Source organism: Lipophrys pholis, assembly GCF_963383615.2.
Source record: "Lipophrys pholis genome assembly, chromosome: 6".
In the NCBI taxonomy this organism is placed as follows: domain Eukaryota; kingdom Metazoa; phylum Chordata; class Actinopteri; order Blenniiformes; family Blenniidae; genus Lipophrys; species Lipophrys pholis.
The window spans coordinates 30,599,626-30,616,119 of NC_137629.1; the positions used below are offsets into that span (position 1 = coordinate 30,599,626).

The 16,494-nt window shown below is 41.4% G+C and overlaps 1 protein-coding gene across 3 annotated transcripts in view; it reads left to right on the forward strand.

The window, feature by feature from the left end:
• Positions 1-16,494, forward strand: part of glra1 (glycine receptor, alpha 1) — a gene marked incomplete at both ends in the record, with an annotated part of 106,866 nt that overhangs the window by 41,443 nt on the left and 48,929 nt on the right. For 2 of the 3 annotated variants that reach the window (XM_080466371.1, XM_080466370.1), the window contains one exon: positions 6,536-6,574. The exons of the other annotated variant lie outside the window; for it this stretch is intronic. In XM_080466371.1, the coding sequence (XP_080322497.1) occupies positions 6,536-6,574 (39 nt within the window). The remainder of the gene's footprint in view (positions 1-6,535; positions 6,575-16,494) is intronic. 3 annotated transcript variants of the gene reach the window in all.

A 16,494-nucleotide genomic window follows, 5' to 3' on the forward strand; every position in this document is an offset into this window, starting at 1 on the left:
GGTTGGGGGGTTAGGGTTAGGATTAGGGGTGCTCGGGTTCTAGTAAAGTGGTGAGGCGTTTGAGTTATGGGTTGCCGCTTCAGATTAGGATTAAGATTAGCTGTTGGGTTTTGAGGTAAAAATATATTATAGAAGAAACGAGAAAGCGATTATCCATAATACTGTCAGAAAAACTTGTATTTGTTCAGTGATGGTCATTTGATTTAAACATATGACCAACATAAACTTAAAACAAATTAAGGTATATGCAAATACAAATGCAAGCATCTTGAAAATTTAAGACACATTTAAAGTCCTTTTATATAGATCAACTGCCCTAATCGCCACCAATCAATGCGCTTGGTCATCAGTTTGTTATCTGGCATTAAGGATACATTTTTGCAGCCTTCACAATGATAAAAGTTTCAATTTTAAATATACAATAGAAAATAAGATAGATCACATCATAATGACGAATTTATTTCCTTTTTAAGATAAATTTACATTTATTGCAGGTATTTAATGCAAAGTAGCAAAGAGTTTCAGTCACAAGTAACAATAAAAATACATAAAATTCCTTCCAAGTTATTTTTTCTAAGTATCAAAACAAAAATACTGATTCATAAAGGCTGCGTTTAAATTGTGCAACTTCACATTCAGTTCACATAACTCACATAACCCATAACTCTTAATTTTGCCCATTTTCATTTCATTTTCGGTCCTGGCGTCTTCCATTCTTTTGGCTCGCAGCAAGACTGCTCACACTTATTACCAACGGCCGCTTCCGTCTTCTTCCGCTGTGGAGGGAAGGCTTAGCCTGTGACACAAGCACATTGTGTCACACTTAAAAGAGTCAGTGCAAAATGTGAGCTCTAAATTTGATTAAAGAGGCTTCGAGGGAGAGGAAATTATTTGACGGAGGAATCGTTGCAGTTCTAATCTGATGACACAGTCCGGCTGCTGAAGGCTCATACTTCCCTCCAACAACAGCAGACATCATATTTCTCTCCAGGGATGACGGACAAAGAGTTTTGTTCAGCTCCAATAAATTCACTCGCTACAACTGTGGTCAGATCGGAGCTCCAAGTGAATGATTGAATACATGACTGAGGAGAAAAAAGTGCTGAGTCACTGGTAATCTGAGGCTGCAGGTGTGCGGTTTAGTTGCCATGGAGACAAAGTGGCATGCAGGTGTGCAGTTAGGTTGCCATGGAGATAAAAGGACCTTAAAAAGGGGAGGGGCAGAAGTGTCCTCAGCCCGCTTTCTGTCTTTCTTTCTTTCTTTCTTTCTTTCTTTCTTTCTTTCTTTCTTTCTTTCTTTCTTTCTTTCCTTCTTTCCTTCTTTCTTTCTTTCTTTCTTTCTTTCTTTTGAGCGGTGGGAATGGTATGAACTAGCTGGAACCAGGCAGGCAGTAGTGCAACTTCATGGATGCCAACTGCCGTTGACCCAAGTAAAGAAGAAGAAGAAGAAGAAGAAGAAGAAGAAGGGAAACAGTCATCAGGGACGAAAAAGCTGCTGATAAGAGAGAGTAAAACAATCATCAGGGACGACGTGAGCCGTGGGATACAATGAAGATCCAGTAGATGGCGGTAGTGCAACTTTATGGATGGAAACTGCCGTTAAACCCAAAAGAAGAAGAAGAAGAAGAGGAAGAAGAAGAAGAAGAAGAAGAAGAGGGATGTGTCTTCAGCTTCAGAGACATTTGATCTACCGGGAACAACGAGCCCAAACTACAATTGGCGATTGTAAAACAACAGGCTCAGATGTTAAAAATGTTGACTCACAATGTCCGACACTTGTTCTCTTGGTTCTGATATAGTTTCACTGATCTGTGACGTTTTATATTGAAGTAATAAGTGTAGAACGACACCCTCTGGCTCTGGCTTCCATAAGTTCATGCCTCAAAACGAATGGCAGTGATTGAGCGGACCCGAGGAGAGACGCTGCATTCAGAACCGATTTGAGAGGAAACCGTTTATCACACAAACACCAGAGTCTCACTGGCTGAAAGAGAACTTAAGTGTCTTTGTTTTGATCCATAATGTGTGTGTGTGTGCACTTAATATCCGTGGCCTTTCTGTGCATTACACATCCATTATATACTTAAAAATGCACCTTAAAATTTGAATTTGGTCGGAACATCAGGGAGATCAAAACATTGATTTGAAAGCGTAAATCACAGCTGTTATGACGCATTCAAAGTTTTAATGACATTTCTTCTGCAATCGATGTCTTAGATCTGGAGTGTTTTTTTTGTGTGCAATTTTTTTTTTTTCTTTTTTTACATTTTTATTCAGAAACCGCTAAATTCTTGCAACCAGTGTTCCAAGAAAATGCATTCAACTCGTTCCTGTAAAGTTGCTTGATTTGGTGAACCTTTAAGTTGGACAAGTTATGCACTAAGGTTTTGGCTGGAAACAGATATTTTATAATATATCTACAGAAAGATTGTGTGTTCATTGTTTCACACTCGCACACTAAATGAAAAAGAAAAGAAAAAAATGCACATATGTGCCAAAAGACTGAAATGCAGTGATGGAGTAAATATCAAGGATAAATATGCTCTACTTACCACATTCAGTTGCACATTGCAGATGGAAATGTTATACAATGTGAGTGTGTGTGTGTGTGTGTGTGTGTGTGTGTGTGTGTGCAGAAACACAATGAGAATATGTGATACCCTGTGAGTACACTGTGAAACATGCAAATCTAAAAAATGCATGAAGCAGTTGTACGGACTGGAAATAAGAGACGTTTATTTCTTAAGATAAGCCGCTTTAGCTTTTATGCAAATATAATCAATACTACAAAAACATCTGTCTTCATAATTAGCACAAATATTTAGTCTAATATTTTGTATTTACTGCAATTTACCATTCAGAGTTGAGAGGAAAACATGAATCAACTATGACCACTAAACGATTCAGATGAGGCTTTTACTCATCCCTGCCGGGCAGGTCGCGCTTTTCATTTTCAGTTAATCAAATGAAGTGAAGATGGGTCAAAGTTTTATCTTCGTGTAGTCGCCTGAACCTTGAGGATCCAATCAGCCGCCGGTGACACACCTCGGCCATCAGGAACAATGGAGGGTTCGACCTTCACTTCTTGCTCCCTGACATCAGCATGTGGGCGTTTCTCTGTGGTAAATCAGCCTTGCTGGAGAGTCAAAGCGACTCGGAGGCTGAATGATGTTGCTCATCTCGAACGGTCACATTTTTCAGGGCAGAAGTGGAAGCTTCGGTCAGTCTGATGAGCGCAGTTTTAGAAAAATTATTCTAGATTAATTGCGCCTATTTCTGGAAAGGAAATGGGCGCAGAAATAATCAGAGCTTCTTCTCATAAACCAGAGTTCTAAATACCAGAGGGATGGGTTGTGGGGGCAAAATTAGATAATATCTTAAAGAAACCAGAAAAAGGCTCATTCATACTCTACGAACACACAAAAACAGGTATATGCCTTTTAAACGGTGTAAATGTGACTGTCTTTATACTTCCATGGTTTCGTTTTGAAGAAGCCAAGCACTTCTAGTCTCAACACTGCCACCCCATGACTCGTAGTTATACTGCAGAGTTTGGTCCACAGCTGACAGAAAGAAATACGGACATAAGGAACAAATAGTTTGGTTCTGTGGAGCATTAATAAACCTTAAGAAGCTTTCTAGAAACTGCTTCCCAACATATCGAGATGAAATTAAAGCTGTAAGCAGCATTGAACGAGTCCTCGCACACCCACGGTGGTGCATGTTGAGGTTTGGTGCACACAGAGAGCGGTGCTAACTATTACATCTAAGGCCCCGTTTAGACGACAACGTTTTACGTGACAACACCTTGATACACCTGAAAGAAAAGTTCTTTATTTACACTGCAGGAGCAGACACACGGACAACGATGTAGTTAGTATGCCAGGCCACCGGAGGGCACTGTTGCTTGTTTTTGTAATGAACCCACACAGGCATGTGTGCAGAGAACAATTAACGGGAACAAAATCAAGAGAGTTTTTCTGTTGGGTTTAGAGTATGGGTGTCATAACATTTTTGTGTGTCCAGACGGGCTTATATTCATATTAATATTATATTCATATTTTATTCACATTCATTGGAGCACCATGGCCACGCCCTTTAAGATTCTAGTTTCATTTTGTTGTATTTTCATCAGGAAGGCCTGTTGTATATACTCGCCAAATGTCAGGCCTCTCGGACTTACCACCTTGGAGGATTGTGTTTCATGCCTTTCATGCAAAATGGCTTCCTGTAGGGTTTAGGCTCGGCTGCGTTACAGCTTCACCAGATTTGTGAAAACCGACTGCTGTGCCGTGTTGCCTCTGTAAAACTTGTTCTTGCTTATTGGTGCGCTACTCGCCGGGGAATTTGTTGCAGGTTTTTTTTTTTCTGGAGGGGCACCGGCTCCCGCTCCGACTCCATCCTCACGATTGCAGCCGCGGTCTCAGGCGATAAACGCCCTCAGCTTCCCAGTGGTGAAAGATAACATTGCACTGTGGAATTACTGCTTATCCCGAGCCTATAGATGTCACTAACGACCACGGAACAGGATTCATCCTTTCAAAGCAAAGCACACCTGGATTCATTCAAAGCTAACAACTGTAATTCATTTGAGAACCTATGCAATAGGGTCTCACCCAGTTCTGCTCGGGCACGGAGCCCAAAAAAGCTTTAAAGGGTACCAGGATCCATCCCTGTGGAACTCCACATGCTGCACTCCCTGAACTGTAGGCACATGAACTATTTACTGTTACGTAGTTGAATAGTTTAGTTCTTTTGACCAAATTAGTTCACAGAATGTTAGAAATGAACCAATGTATACTCTGGAGATCTATAAACAGTCATCATTACAAAGTGAAGATATGATGAATTGAGGGATACTCTGAGTTCATATATTCAATATGTCAGTAATGAAAATAATCTAATGGCAGGTAAGAGAGTATGGGATCATCTATATTAGATTCACACGTCAAAAGAAAACTGGAATATACCCGGGAAAACTCCTCAGTGCTTCTTCTTTTTTTTTTAAGCCGACTGCTTTTGTATGTTGGCGAGAGTGGGCTAGTATTTGGCTTCATTGTAAAGTTTTGGGTATCCAAATCCTCTCGGGCTCCAAGGAACAAAGAAAAAAAAAAAAACAACAACAAAGCGATGGAGGTTTCTTCTTGTTTAAATTGAGTTCCTCCATCCACTGTGTCCTGCTGTTTGGGTGGGATTGTTGGATTTTCATTTCATTTAAATGTAAAGTACCATGAGGTGTTTATGTTTCTTTTTGGTCCTTTATAAATATCTTCACCCGAAGAGTCTTGATTGCCTAGGATCCTGTACAAACAGTGATAAATTGCAGGCTTATGCAAATAGATTTCTCTTTCAGGTTTGTGCTGGTTTTGTGGACGATGAAACCATGAGCGACAAACAGGAGTTTTTCCAGAAGAGATTTTTGGGACGCTTCAGCGACCTGCTAGAAATGGTTTCCTTTGTTTGACACCATTGGGTGGAGCACTCAGCCCCCCCCCCCCAGCGCAAAAAGTAAATGAGGAAGAATTTTAAATGGTAAAAAAGAGACATGTGACCTAATTGAAACAGAAAACAATGAAGTCCACAAACAAAAGTTGTGTGAGGCCAGTTAAGGAACTGGCTTTTATCACAATAACGATTCCAGACGTTCTAAATGACATTCAAGATAAAGTATTCTGATTTATATATGCCATCTTCCATATTTATGAGGTCAAATGGATCGTGTGTGTTATTGTGTGTTTCGAACCAATTGCGGCCGGTGGTATACAGGTCTCTCCGAGTACTGTCTGATGTATGTGTTATTGCAGGCTGAAATCAGCTGACTCAGCTCTTTGGCTTTGTAGGAGACGTCCGATTGGTCCTCTGCCCTCGATGCGACCAAACGAGACCAAACGAACTCTGATCACTTCAGCTGTTGTTGGATTTTGCAGTTCCCTTCCAACCTGTTGCCCCAAAACAAACTGAGTAAAGTCCTCTCAGGCCCAACGAGGCCTGTTAAAGAGAAAAAAAACAAAAAAAACGAAAAAACAAACGAAGCCAGTTTGACATGTAGTCTTTTGCACTCTCCCCGCCCTCCTCCTCCTCTTCCTCCTTTCTCTCTCTCTCTGGCCTCTTGCATCTCCTGTAGTGCATTTTGCTAGCCGTACTCAGCTCCTCCTGACAGATATGCATTGCAACCCTCCTCCTCTCCATCTCAGTGCATCGCCTCTCCTGCCCGCTGCAGTATGGCAGTACACTGTTTTTTCTCACAAGACTCGTGCATCTACCCCCCCCTCCCCCTTTCCTTCCTGCTATTGCCTCTCTCTCAGTATGTTGCCCCTACCCCCCCCACCCCTACCCCCAACCCCACACCCGCTGCCACACACTCACCCCGGCTGAGTGTTGGCAGCAGTGCGACACCTTAGATAACCGAGCCTTGCTGTCTTGTCCGCTCCTTGATAGACGAAGTGGTTGTTTTCCTTAACGAGGACAAACAACGTGTAGTTGCTAACGTGTTGTTAGTATATTCTGTGTTTAATTCTGATCTTTTTTTTATTAGACCCCAAAGGCTCCAAAAATGAAGCTACTCACAAGAAAGGTACTTTCCTATTTTCTTTGTTTCCCTTCCTCCTTTCTTTCTTTCTTTCTTTCTTTCTTTCTTTCTCTCTTTCTTTCTGTCTTTCTTTGCCTCACCATCTCCTTGTGTCTCACGATGATGCCGCATTTCCCGACATTGTGGAAATGCCTGTTCCGGTTCTCCAGTCGCCACATATTTGTCCACGTGCATTCCCCCGTAGAGTGAGGCCGCCTTGTGTTGTAAGCAGGTGAGAATGTGCAGAGATCAGCAGGATGTGAAGCTTCTCCTCCATTATAGCTGCACATTGAGTTTCATTAGAGGAGGACACGGAGAGAGGAGAGCTCAGCACGACGACAGGCAGAGCAGCGCACATTCATCATCCCATGGTCGGCCTCACTAAGAAAACACCCAGCCGATCCTCCCAAATACCAGAAATATATATATATATATATATATATATATATATATATATATATATATATTTTTTTTTTTTTTTTTTATAGTCTCATGAAGACACGATACTGGTAGGTGGGGGTGGATGCTGAGGCCCATAAATATCCCAGTACTCCTTAGTGTTTCTGTGCCTCAATATGTGTTAACACTGACATTATCCACTTAATAGACAAAGGCAGAAGCACATTGAGACAGTGAGTTTAATCTCAATTAATTAAACAATACGAACAACAATGCAATGAAAACGTGTTGTGCGTAGGAATAGTTGGATTCTTTGGTTTCTGTAGAGTTTAGTTCAAGTATGAACCAGACTTCTCACACAGATTCACTTTGTTCCTGTTTTAAACACGTCAGTGCAGAAATGGTAAAACGGCGGATAGCAATGTGTTGCTAATGCTAACACATTCTCTTTGTTCAGAACACTGAATAAAAACCTCAGAATTTAGTCATTCGCACATGAACTGCTGTTGGCTTTACTGTTTTGTTTTTTTCTGTAGACATAATATCAGACTGTCATACTAAATAACATTAATACCGACAGACACAAGTTGTCGCTAATGTGCACGACACTCCCTGCTAACATTCAGGTTGAAATCTGACGTGCTTCACTCAACGCTAAAGGGATTGAAACGTCGTTAATACGCTCCGTACACCACTGACGGGCTCGACACTTTGCTGTCACTCCCGCTAACACTCAACGCTGATGTCCTCCAGCTAATGTGCTCACGCCATGCTAACACTGCCAAAGTTTCGCTAAGATTCTTGACACCTTGCTGCCTTGTTCCACACTTCTATAGGCTAACAAACTTAGCATTTCACTAAGACGCTCCAGAACCGTAGCGTTCTGTCACTTTTCTAATACGCTCAACATAATCTGCTCATGTGCGCCACGCTAAGCTAACTAGCTCGGTGCCAGGCTTGGTTAATCAGCTTGATGACTCAGTACACAGATGTTAATACGTTAAAGCGTTGTGTACGCTGTGTCGGCGCGAGCGGCAGGTTCCCCAAACAACCTCATTCACCGAAATATTCTCCCCTATGATAACAACACCTCCGTCTCATTACCTGAGCAGTGGGCTCGGGCGACGGGACGGATCGAAGGCCACGAAAACAAAGGCGTCTGCACGTTGGCAGTGCGTTGGCCCGCAGCGCCGCAGATCGGATCCCTTTTGTGTCTGATGAGTTTGGGTGAATGATGCGATGGAGAGAGACAGTTTGCAGACTGGAGACCTCGATTACCTCGGGAGCTCATTGTGAGGAGACGAGGTTTTATATTAGCAGGCAGCAGTCTGTCTGCCTCCAGGCTGCTGCCATGCATAACTTAGCCAGCCAGCCACTCGCCAGGAAAAAAAAACCAAAAAAAAAAACACTGCAGCGCTAATGGGAAATAATTTCTCATTTTACTGTTCACATAGCAGGCGGAGAGTTGTAGCTTAAGAGATATGTGCGAGAGGACAGGATTGTCAATCAGTTCCCGACAGTGTAAATGTTAACGTTAGCGAGATTAGTTCCTCTTTAGCTCAGTCGTTGTTACCAAGAACAAAGTCGCACGTCACACAGCAGCATCAAGTTCAGTCACGTTAAACGTCACATGTTTGATCAGGGCTTCGCTCATATGTCACTGTGTTGCACTGCCTGGTTTACCCTGCAGCTACCAAACCATTTGGGCCACACGGTGACACAGCGGTCAGTGGTCAGTGCTCTCGCATCACAGCAAGAAGGCTGGAGTTTGCATGTTCTCCCCATGTGAGCATGGGTTTTACCCAAACAAGACCCTCAGCCCCCCCATCAGCTCCCGCGAAAGCGCAGCGCTGTGTGGCTGCCTACAGATGTGTCAATACTCTTCTTTTACTACAATCACATGTTAAAGACTTTTTTATTTCACTCCAAAAACTAACCAAAAACTTTAATTCCTCAAGCTCTGATCAGAACTTTCGACAGACTTCTCTAAATCTGTAAATTTCACACATCTGCATGAACGTCCGATGTTCAATAGTTTTGCTTCTAAAAGGTTTGCACATTAAAGTCTGATCCAAACATGCAGATACAATACTTCACTTTTAGTAGTTTAACACTGTACTCTCCCTAAAAGCAAAACAACTAGATATAAGCGTGATAACTAGTGCTTGTTTCCGTTTGGTCCCCCGTAACACTGTCAGCCAATTAGAAATGACGGATGCTAGCCTGAGTGAGAGATTCTCCAATCAGCTGCGGGCAGTGGTTGCTATGGTGATTCCGGAGTGAGGCAGACAGTTGCAGACTACGAGAAGACAGTGTAATAGAAAAACTTCCTTCACTGTGAACGACACAACCTGGCGTCAGAGATCCTGGTGTGATTTAGTGTTTTCACTGCAGGAGATCCGCCACGCCAGAGAAACTTCCCTTTTCTGATGGACACAATAATTCCAGACCATGAATAGAGTGAAATGAAATCTTTGCTGGGCTCCACTCAGATCCAAACACACATTTAATCCAATAAAGTCTGAAGTACGGTACAAGTTTACACTGGGAATCATACTAATACTGGAAAGTATTACATAGCTACCGGAACAGGTTTTCACTTTTCATCTACCTCACATTGCATTTTTATGTAGTTAAATTTATATTATGACAAATATCTCCAGTTACTGAATGAGTCGTCTCAATGCTAGTTGCTAGATGATAGCTAGTTTGAACTATTATCAAAACAACTATTTAGTCCAATAAAGACTGACACCATGAGACCTGTTTACACTGGGAATCATGGGAATACTGTAGGTAGCACACAGCTACAAGACTAAAAACATGGAAGACTAGAACGGGCTCACGGTAGAGCGGATATCTTCACCAATGACACATTTCTTATCGCAACCGAGTTAGCCGTTAGCTCATATCGATGCTAACGTCACTAAAAGCAACATCATGGTGTGAAACACTGAGCGGGGACACTTGGCTAAACCACTACCCGAGTCAACGCGTTCAACGCACTGGTGTTTCTGGATACATGCCCAATCGAGATATTAGCTGCGAGCTTAGCACAAGTTAGCTATAGTTAGCACGGTAGCTCACGTGCTGCAGCAATTCAGGTCAGTAGTTTTTGTGAAAAGTTGGCAAAATACATACACACAAACCGATAAAACGTCCGTTGGTGAAGGTAAAAACACAGGGCAACAGGACTACAAACATGGAGGATAGCACATCGCTGCAGACTACAAACATGTACAACAGTGTATAGCTAATGAAGTACAAACATGGATGATAGCACAGAGGTACAACACGACAAACATGGAGGACAATACATGGCCACAGGACTACAAACATGGAGGATTACACAGCTGCAGGACTACAAACATGTACGACAGTATATAGCTACAGAACTACAAACATGGAGGAAAGCACATAGCTACAGGACGACGAGCATGGAGGCTATCATGCAGGTACAGGACTACAAACATGGGGGAGATTTTAACCTCTTTAATTTGTATGGATTTTTTAGTCTTAAAGTGATATATTTCTTCTAAATATCACTTGTTGGACGGTTTTCACATGAAGTTGCCATCAAGTACTGAACTGAGTGGAAAGAAATACTGGCACACTAGAGGCAATGTGAGTATAGTGATTGAAGGTTGTTCACCGACTGGAGCACGGTGATGTGCTAATTCCCTGTGATGGTTTTCATTGATGACTTTTCTCGTATCGTCTCGGTCTTCACACTTTGTTTTTGTTCTGCGCAGCTGGCGGGGTTCAGGCCATTTTAGTGGATATAATCATTTTAGAGGAGAAAGAGGGTAAAGCTGGGGAGACATGAAGGGAAATAATTCAAAATGAAAGCGAAACAGAGGATTAATGAAGGAGGGATGGCGCAGAAACGAGAAGACTGTCTCAACATATTGAATAAAAAATGGAAAGAAATAGTATTATACATTAAAAAGGAGAAAAAACAAGAAGTAGCAGCATAATAAAATAATGAGAAGGGACAAACTAAATTAAAGGACACGGGGGAGGGACAATGGCAAAATAACAAAAGGAAGAGAAGAAAGGATGCCACTAAAAAAAACATTAAGCAGTATAATAAAGAAAGGGCAAACTAAATTAAAGGACAGTGAAGAGAAAATAACAAAATGTAAACAGACACAAAGAAAGGGGGAGCAGGAGAAAGAGAGGGAGTGAAAGGACAAAGAAGAAATGCAGTTTACAAGCTGAAAGGATGAAAGGATGAGTCAAAAGAAAAAAAAGAAAAGCAGAGGAAAAGAAAACAGCCTGAGAGCTGCAGCTGAGCTCCACGTGGAGGAGGAGAGATTCCGCAGAGTCCATCCGAACCTTCAAGTCTTCCTGGGACCTTCAACACGTGAGATGAGATTAAATAGGATGAGACCGGATAGAATGAGATCCAACATGATATGAGATGTGATGATTTGAAATCAGATGAATGAGATGAGGTCATAATAGAATAAATGAAGTGATATGATGTGAAGTGAGATTAAAGATGAACTTGAGATGTGATAAACCGAGATGAAATGAGATGAAAAGTGGCACAATAAGATGAAAGTAGATGAAATGAGATGAAAACAGAAGCAATTAGATGAAATGACAAAATATGAAATGGTATGATGTGTAATTGAGTTAAAATATGAAAAAAAAAGGAAGTGAAATGAGATATGAGAACTTAAAGTGAGGTAGAGGAGATGAGATGCAGTGAAATGAGATTTAAGAAGGATCGTTATGAGAGTGGATAAAAATGAGACGATTTGATACGGAACGAGATAAAGGGGTTTAGATGAAAATGAAAGTTCAGATGAAATGAGATGAGATAGGAAAAATATTCAATTAGATGAAATGGGATGAGGTGATGTGAAATTATTGATAAAATGAAATATGAGGAAGAAATAGATATGCAGTATAAGAGATTATGATGATCGAAAGAAATTTAATGAGATATGAAGATGTGAAGTGAGATCAATATCAATATAGAAGAAATGAGATTAAGAAAGAAATGAGATGAGATAAAATGAGACGACATGCTATGGAAAGAGATAAACCGTTGAGATGAGAATACAAGTTCAGATGAAATGAGATAAGATGAGAAAAGAAGGGATTAGAACAGATGAAATGAGATCCAATAAAAATATGACATGAAATGAGGATAGAGGGAATGAGATGAGATGGCCGTTAGGAAAAGTATGAACTGAAATAAGAATAGGTAGACATGAGATGTGATATTAAACCAGCTGAGATGTTGAGGTGATATGAGAAGTGATAGGATGAGATAGGATGAGATGTGAGATTTAGTACTTTTGGATGCTTTTCTTAGTACTTTTGGACTAGTTATAACTAGTTTTTTAGTTTGCGATATTTCAGACCAGTTTTGGACTAATGTTGGATAATTCTCACATACATTTTGCACGTATATCATAAAACTCAAACTACTTCAGGATCTATTTCAGAATGTTGTACTTGGCCAGCCTTTCATGGAGGACTAAATGTGTCAAAATTAAATAAATAAATAAATAAATAAATACACCACTAAATGATTTAATACATGTGTCATTAATTCATTCAAATACCATTCTATGTTAATAAAAAAAAAATACTTAATGAATGTATGTAACCTCGTGTGCAGAAGTTAATAAATAGAAGTTTTTTTGCAGGGGAACCAATCAGGTGCAAGGATCCGCCCACTGACTTTGACGGTCAAGTTTAACAGATAAAATTAATTCATGGAGCAACACTGGACCATGAAATAATGAAATAGTGAAATAATTAAACATGTTTTGTTTGTTTTTTCACCTAAAATAAATTGGTATTTTAAATGCGTTAGTGACACATTTAATGACACATTAATATATTTAATTCAAATTTTAATTAAATATTGACACTTTTTATGAATTATTTAATGATTTAATGATGCATGTATATATTTATTTCCAATTTTAATAAATTAATGACACAATTAATTATTTAATAGGTGCACTTATCTATTTAAGCATTGTCGTGTGCTTTGGGAACCGAAATGCTTTGAATGGAGCCCGTGTGCGACGCTCTGGTCCTGGAGGCTCTTCCTCATGTGCGTCGCTGCAGAAACTCCTCCAGGAACGTGTGTGAGGGGGAGGCGGTCCTAATGTTCTGGCTGATGGCCGTTCCCGAGGCAGACGTCAGCCGGGAGGCCGCAGGATTTACGCTCCGTAATGTGATTGCATGCCGCTGCGGAGCGAGGAGACACTTTAATGCGACCTGCGGGTCGGAGCATATTGCAGCTATTTCACCACTTTTATTGAGAGCTTAAAAAAAATAAAAAAAAATAAAAAATACATCCATTCAGATTTATGCTTATCCACTTGGCGTGTGTCATGGAGAACACCTTCCTAATGTAATTGCCGCGTGCCGCAGAAAGCTAACGCTGCAGAATGACTCCTGCTGGCTGCAGTGCTTCCACCCGATGCGAAGCCCCACGTCTCTCCCGCTCACGATAATGCTCAGCCCAGTGGCCTGGTTCAAAGGGAAGAATATGGCGGCGGGAGGACCGTGTCATGTGACCGTCGGGCTTCTCCTCGTCAGGACGAACCTCGGCTGAAGAGTCAAATCAAACTGTGACGGCTACGATGTTCCAGTGAGCGGCTTGCAGCTTTTCTCCAGGAAGCAGAACAGAATTTCTACTAGTAGTACTTTGGCTATTACTACTATTATTACTAGTTGTACTACTAGTACTTCTACTACTACTGCTAGTATTTCTACTAATACTATTATTAGAACTACTAATACTTCTAGTACTAATACTGAAACTATTAAAAGTACTAGTGCTAGAAGAAGTACTACTACTAAGCTGTAAAATAATTTCTGTCTCATATAAAAAGTATTTCTATTAGTCTATTTTACTCTATTCTGCTACTAGTAATAGTACTTCTACTACTACTGCTAGTATGTCAACTACTTCTACATCTAGTACTACTATTACTACTAGTACTTGTACAAGTTCTAGTAGTACCTGTGCTACTACTATGACTACTAGTTGTACTACTAGTCATTCTACAATTACTGCTAGTATTTCTATTAATACTATTATTAGAACTACTAGTACTTCTAGTACTAACACTGAAACTATTACAAGTACTAATGCTAGAAGAAGTACTACTAAACTGTAAAAGAATTTCCCCCGGGAAAGTATTTCTTCTAATTTAGTATGCTACTATTCCGAATTCTTCTACTACTATTACTATTTGCACAACTACAAGTAGTAGTTCTACTAATACTCCTACTTATTTTACTAGTACTACTACTAGTTCTACTATTACTGCTAGTATTTCTGCGACTACTTGTAGCCCTTACTACTACTATTGCGACTACTATTATAAAGTGCTCCTTCATTCCTCTAGAAAAGCTGTGGATTCTTCTTCACTGCCTTCTTAATAAACTGGTTGTGTTGCTCATAGTGGTAGAATTGTTTGCTATCTGAGGAACAGCTGTGAACCAGGAAGTGAAACAACAAAGTAACAAATCGTCTTCAGTCCATGCTGTGATGTCAGAGGTAACATCGACCAATCGTATACGAGTTATTGAGACAAAAATGTAGATTAAAGGAAACAGGTCCGTGAACAGGTTGTTTTTCAATGTGGTTTCTGTAAAATGTGAAATATTAGATCATAGCAGTGCGCGCGCGTGTGTGTGTGTGTGTGTGTGTGTGTGTGTGTGTGTGTGTGTGTGTGTGTGTGTGTGTGTGTGTGTGTGTGTGTGTGTGTGTGTGTGTGTGTGTGTGTGTGTAATCTGGAATGACTATCTACCTTCCTCTCAAGATGATTAAAAGCATCGAGCTAACGGCAGCAAGTCACGACACATCGTGAATCACACACTGATTAATAGAGCAGATGACCGAAACACACACGCACACACACGCACGCACGCACGCACGCACACACACACGCACACACACACAGTGACAGTGGACAGTCCACAATCTGCCGGAACATACCATCAGGAAAACAAACAGGAAGGATCAGACAAACACAGGCAGTTTCATTCACACACGTTAAAACAAACACACACACACTCCAACAGTCACACACACACATGCCCACAGTCACACACACACACACACACACACACACACACACACACACACACACACACACACACACACACACACACACACACACACACACACACACACACACACACACACACACACATGCCCACAGTCACACACACACACACACACACACACACACACACACACACACATGCCCACAGTGTTATTGATTCCTGTGTCTGTGCAGGCAGTGATCAGCCTGTCATGTCCACCTGTCAGTCAAAGCCGAGCTCAAAAAATCCCCAAAGGCTCAAAACGATCGGAGTTCAGTTCCTGTCCATCATCGGAGGAACGCTTCCGAGGCAAAGTAATTCACTACAAATGTTTGCAATCGTTCTAGTTGTGCGTTCTGATTAGTTTGAAGGGAGCCGCTGCAGTGAGCCAGACTTTAAGGATCCGAGCGTCAGGATGCCGGAGTCGCTCGGCATCACTGAGCATTCACAAGAAACCGTCTTGTTTCTGTTTACTCCGTTTGTAACTTGAAAAACTACATCCGTGTCCTTCCCTTAATTCAATTCAATTCAATTCAATTTTATTTGTAAAGCGCTAAATCACATCAACAAACATCTCAAAGCGCTCTTACAATGATAGAGTACAACAGGACCCAACTAAACCCTTCCAAAGCAAGCAGGTGTAACAAGCAACAGTGGCCAGGAAAAACTCCCTCGCATGGAGAGAAGTTCATAAGAACTCCCTCTTCAGGAAGAAACCGTGGGGCGGACCCTAGACTCTGGAAGGACGGCCATCCGCCTTGACCCGCCTTAATGACTCCTAACAACTCCGTTTGTAGCATCAAACCAATTGAAAAATAAAACAGTGTAAGGGTGTGTTCACATTCCCCTGTTTGATCCGGATCAGAGTTCTCTTCAGGGAAAAAAAACATTTTCGTTTGTGCAACGTGAATCCTCCTTCAAACTCTCAACCGGAGCTGACGAGCAATCTCTGGTCCACTTGAGCTAACTAGCCTAGCCACCGCGGGATTAAGCGGCGGGACTTCCGCTTTCGGTCCGGACCAATCGCCCATTTTGGGGGCGACAGCGCCCCCAAAATGAGCAGCTGGTGTAATTGCGTGACGTTTTCCAGATGGTTTGGTCCGGTCTCTAAAGTGAATGTGAACCCGGACCAAATGAAGGGGTGAGAATTCTCGACCGCGTCCCCCTCCAAAGTGAACCGAGTCCCGGAGTAGCCGAATGTAAAACAAACAAAACCGCAGCCCTAAACCAGTTCTAATGCAACCAGTTAGCTAGCATCAACGTCGGTATAAAACTAGTCAAAAACAGTAGCCCAGAGCAAAATCCAAAAATTTAACATGGAACTGGTCCAAACCCAGTCCAGATTTAGCATGAAAGCAGCCCAATCCAGGCCAAATTCAACGCGGACGTAGCTGGAGAACAAAACAAACTCAACAGTAGCCTGCAGCCAAATAGCG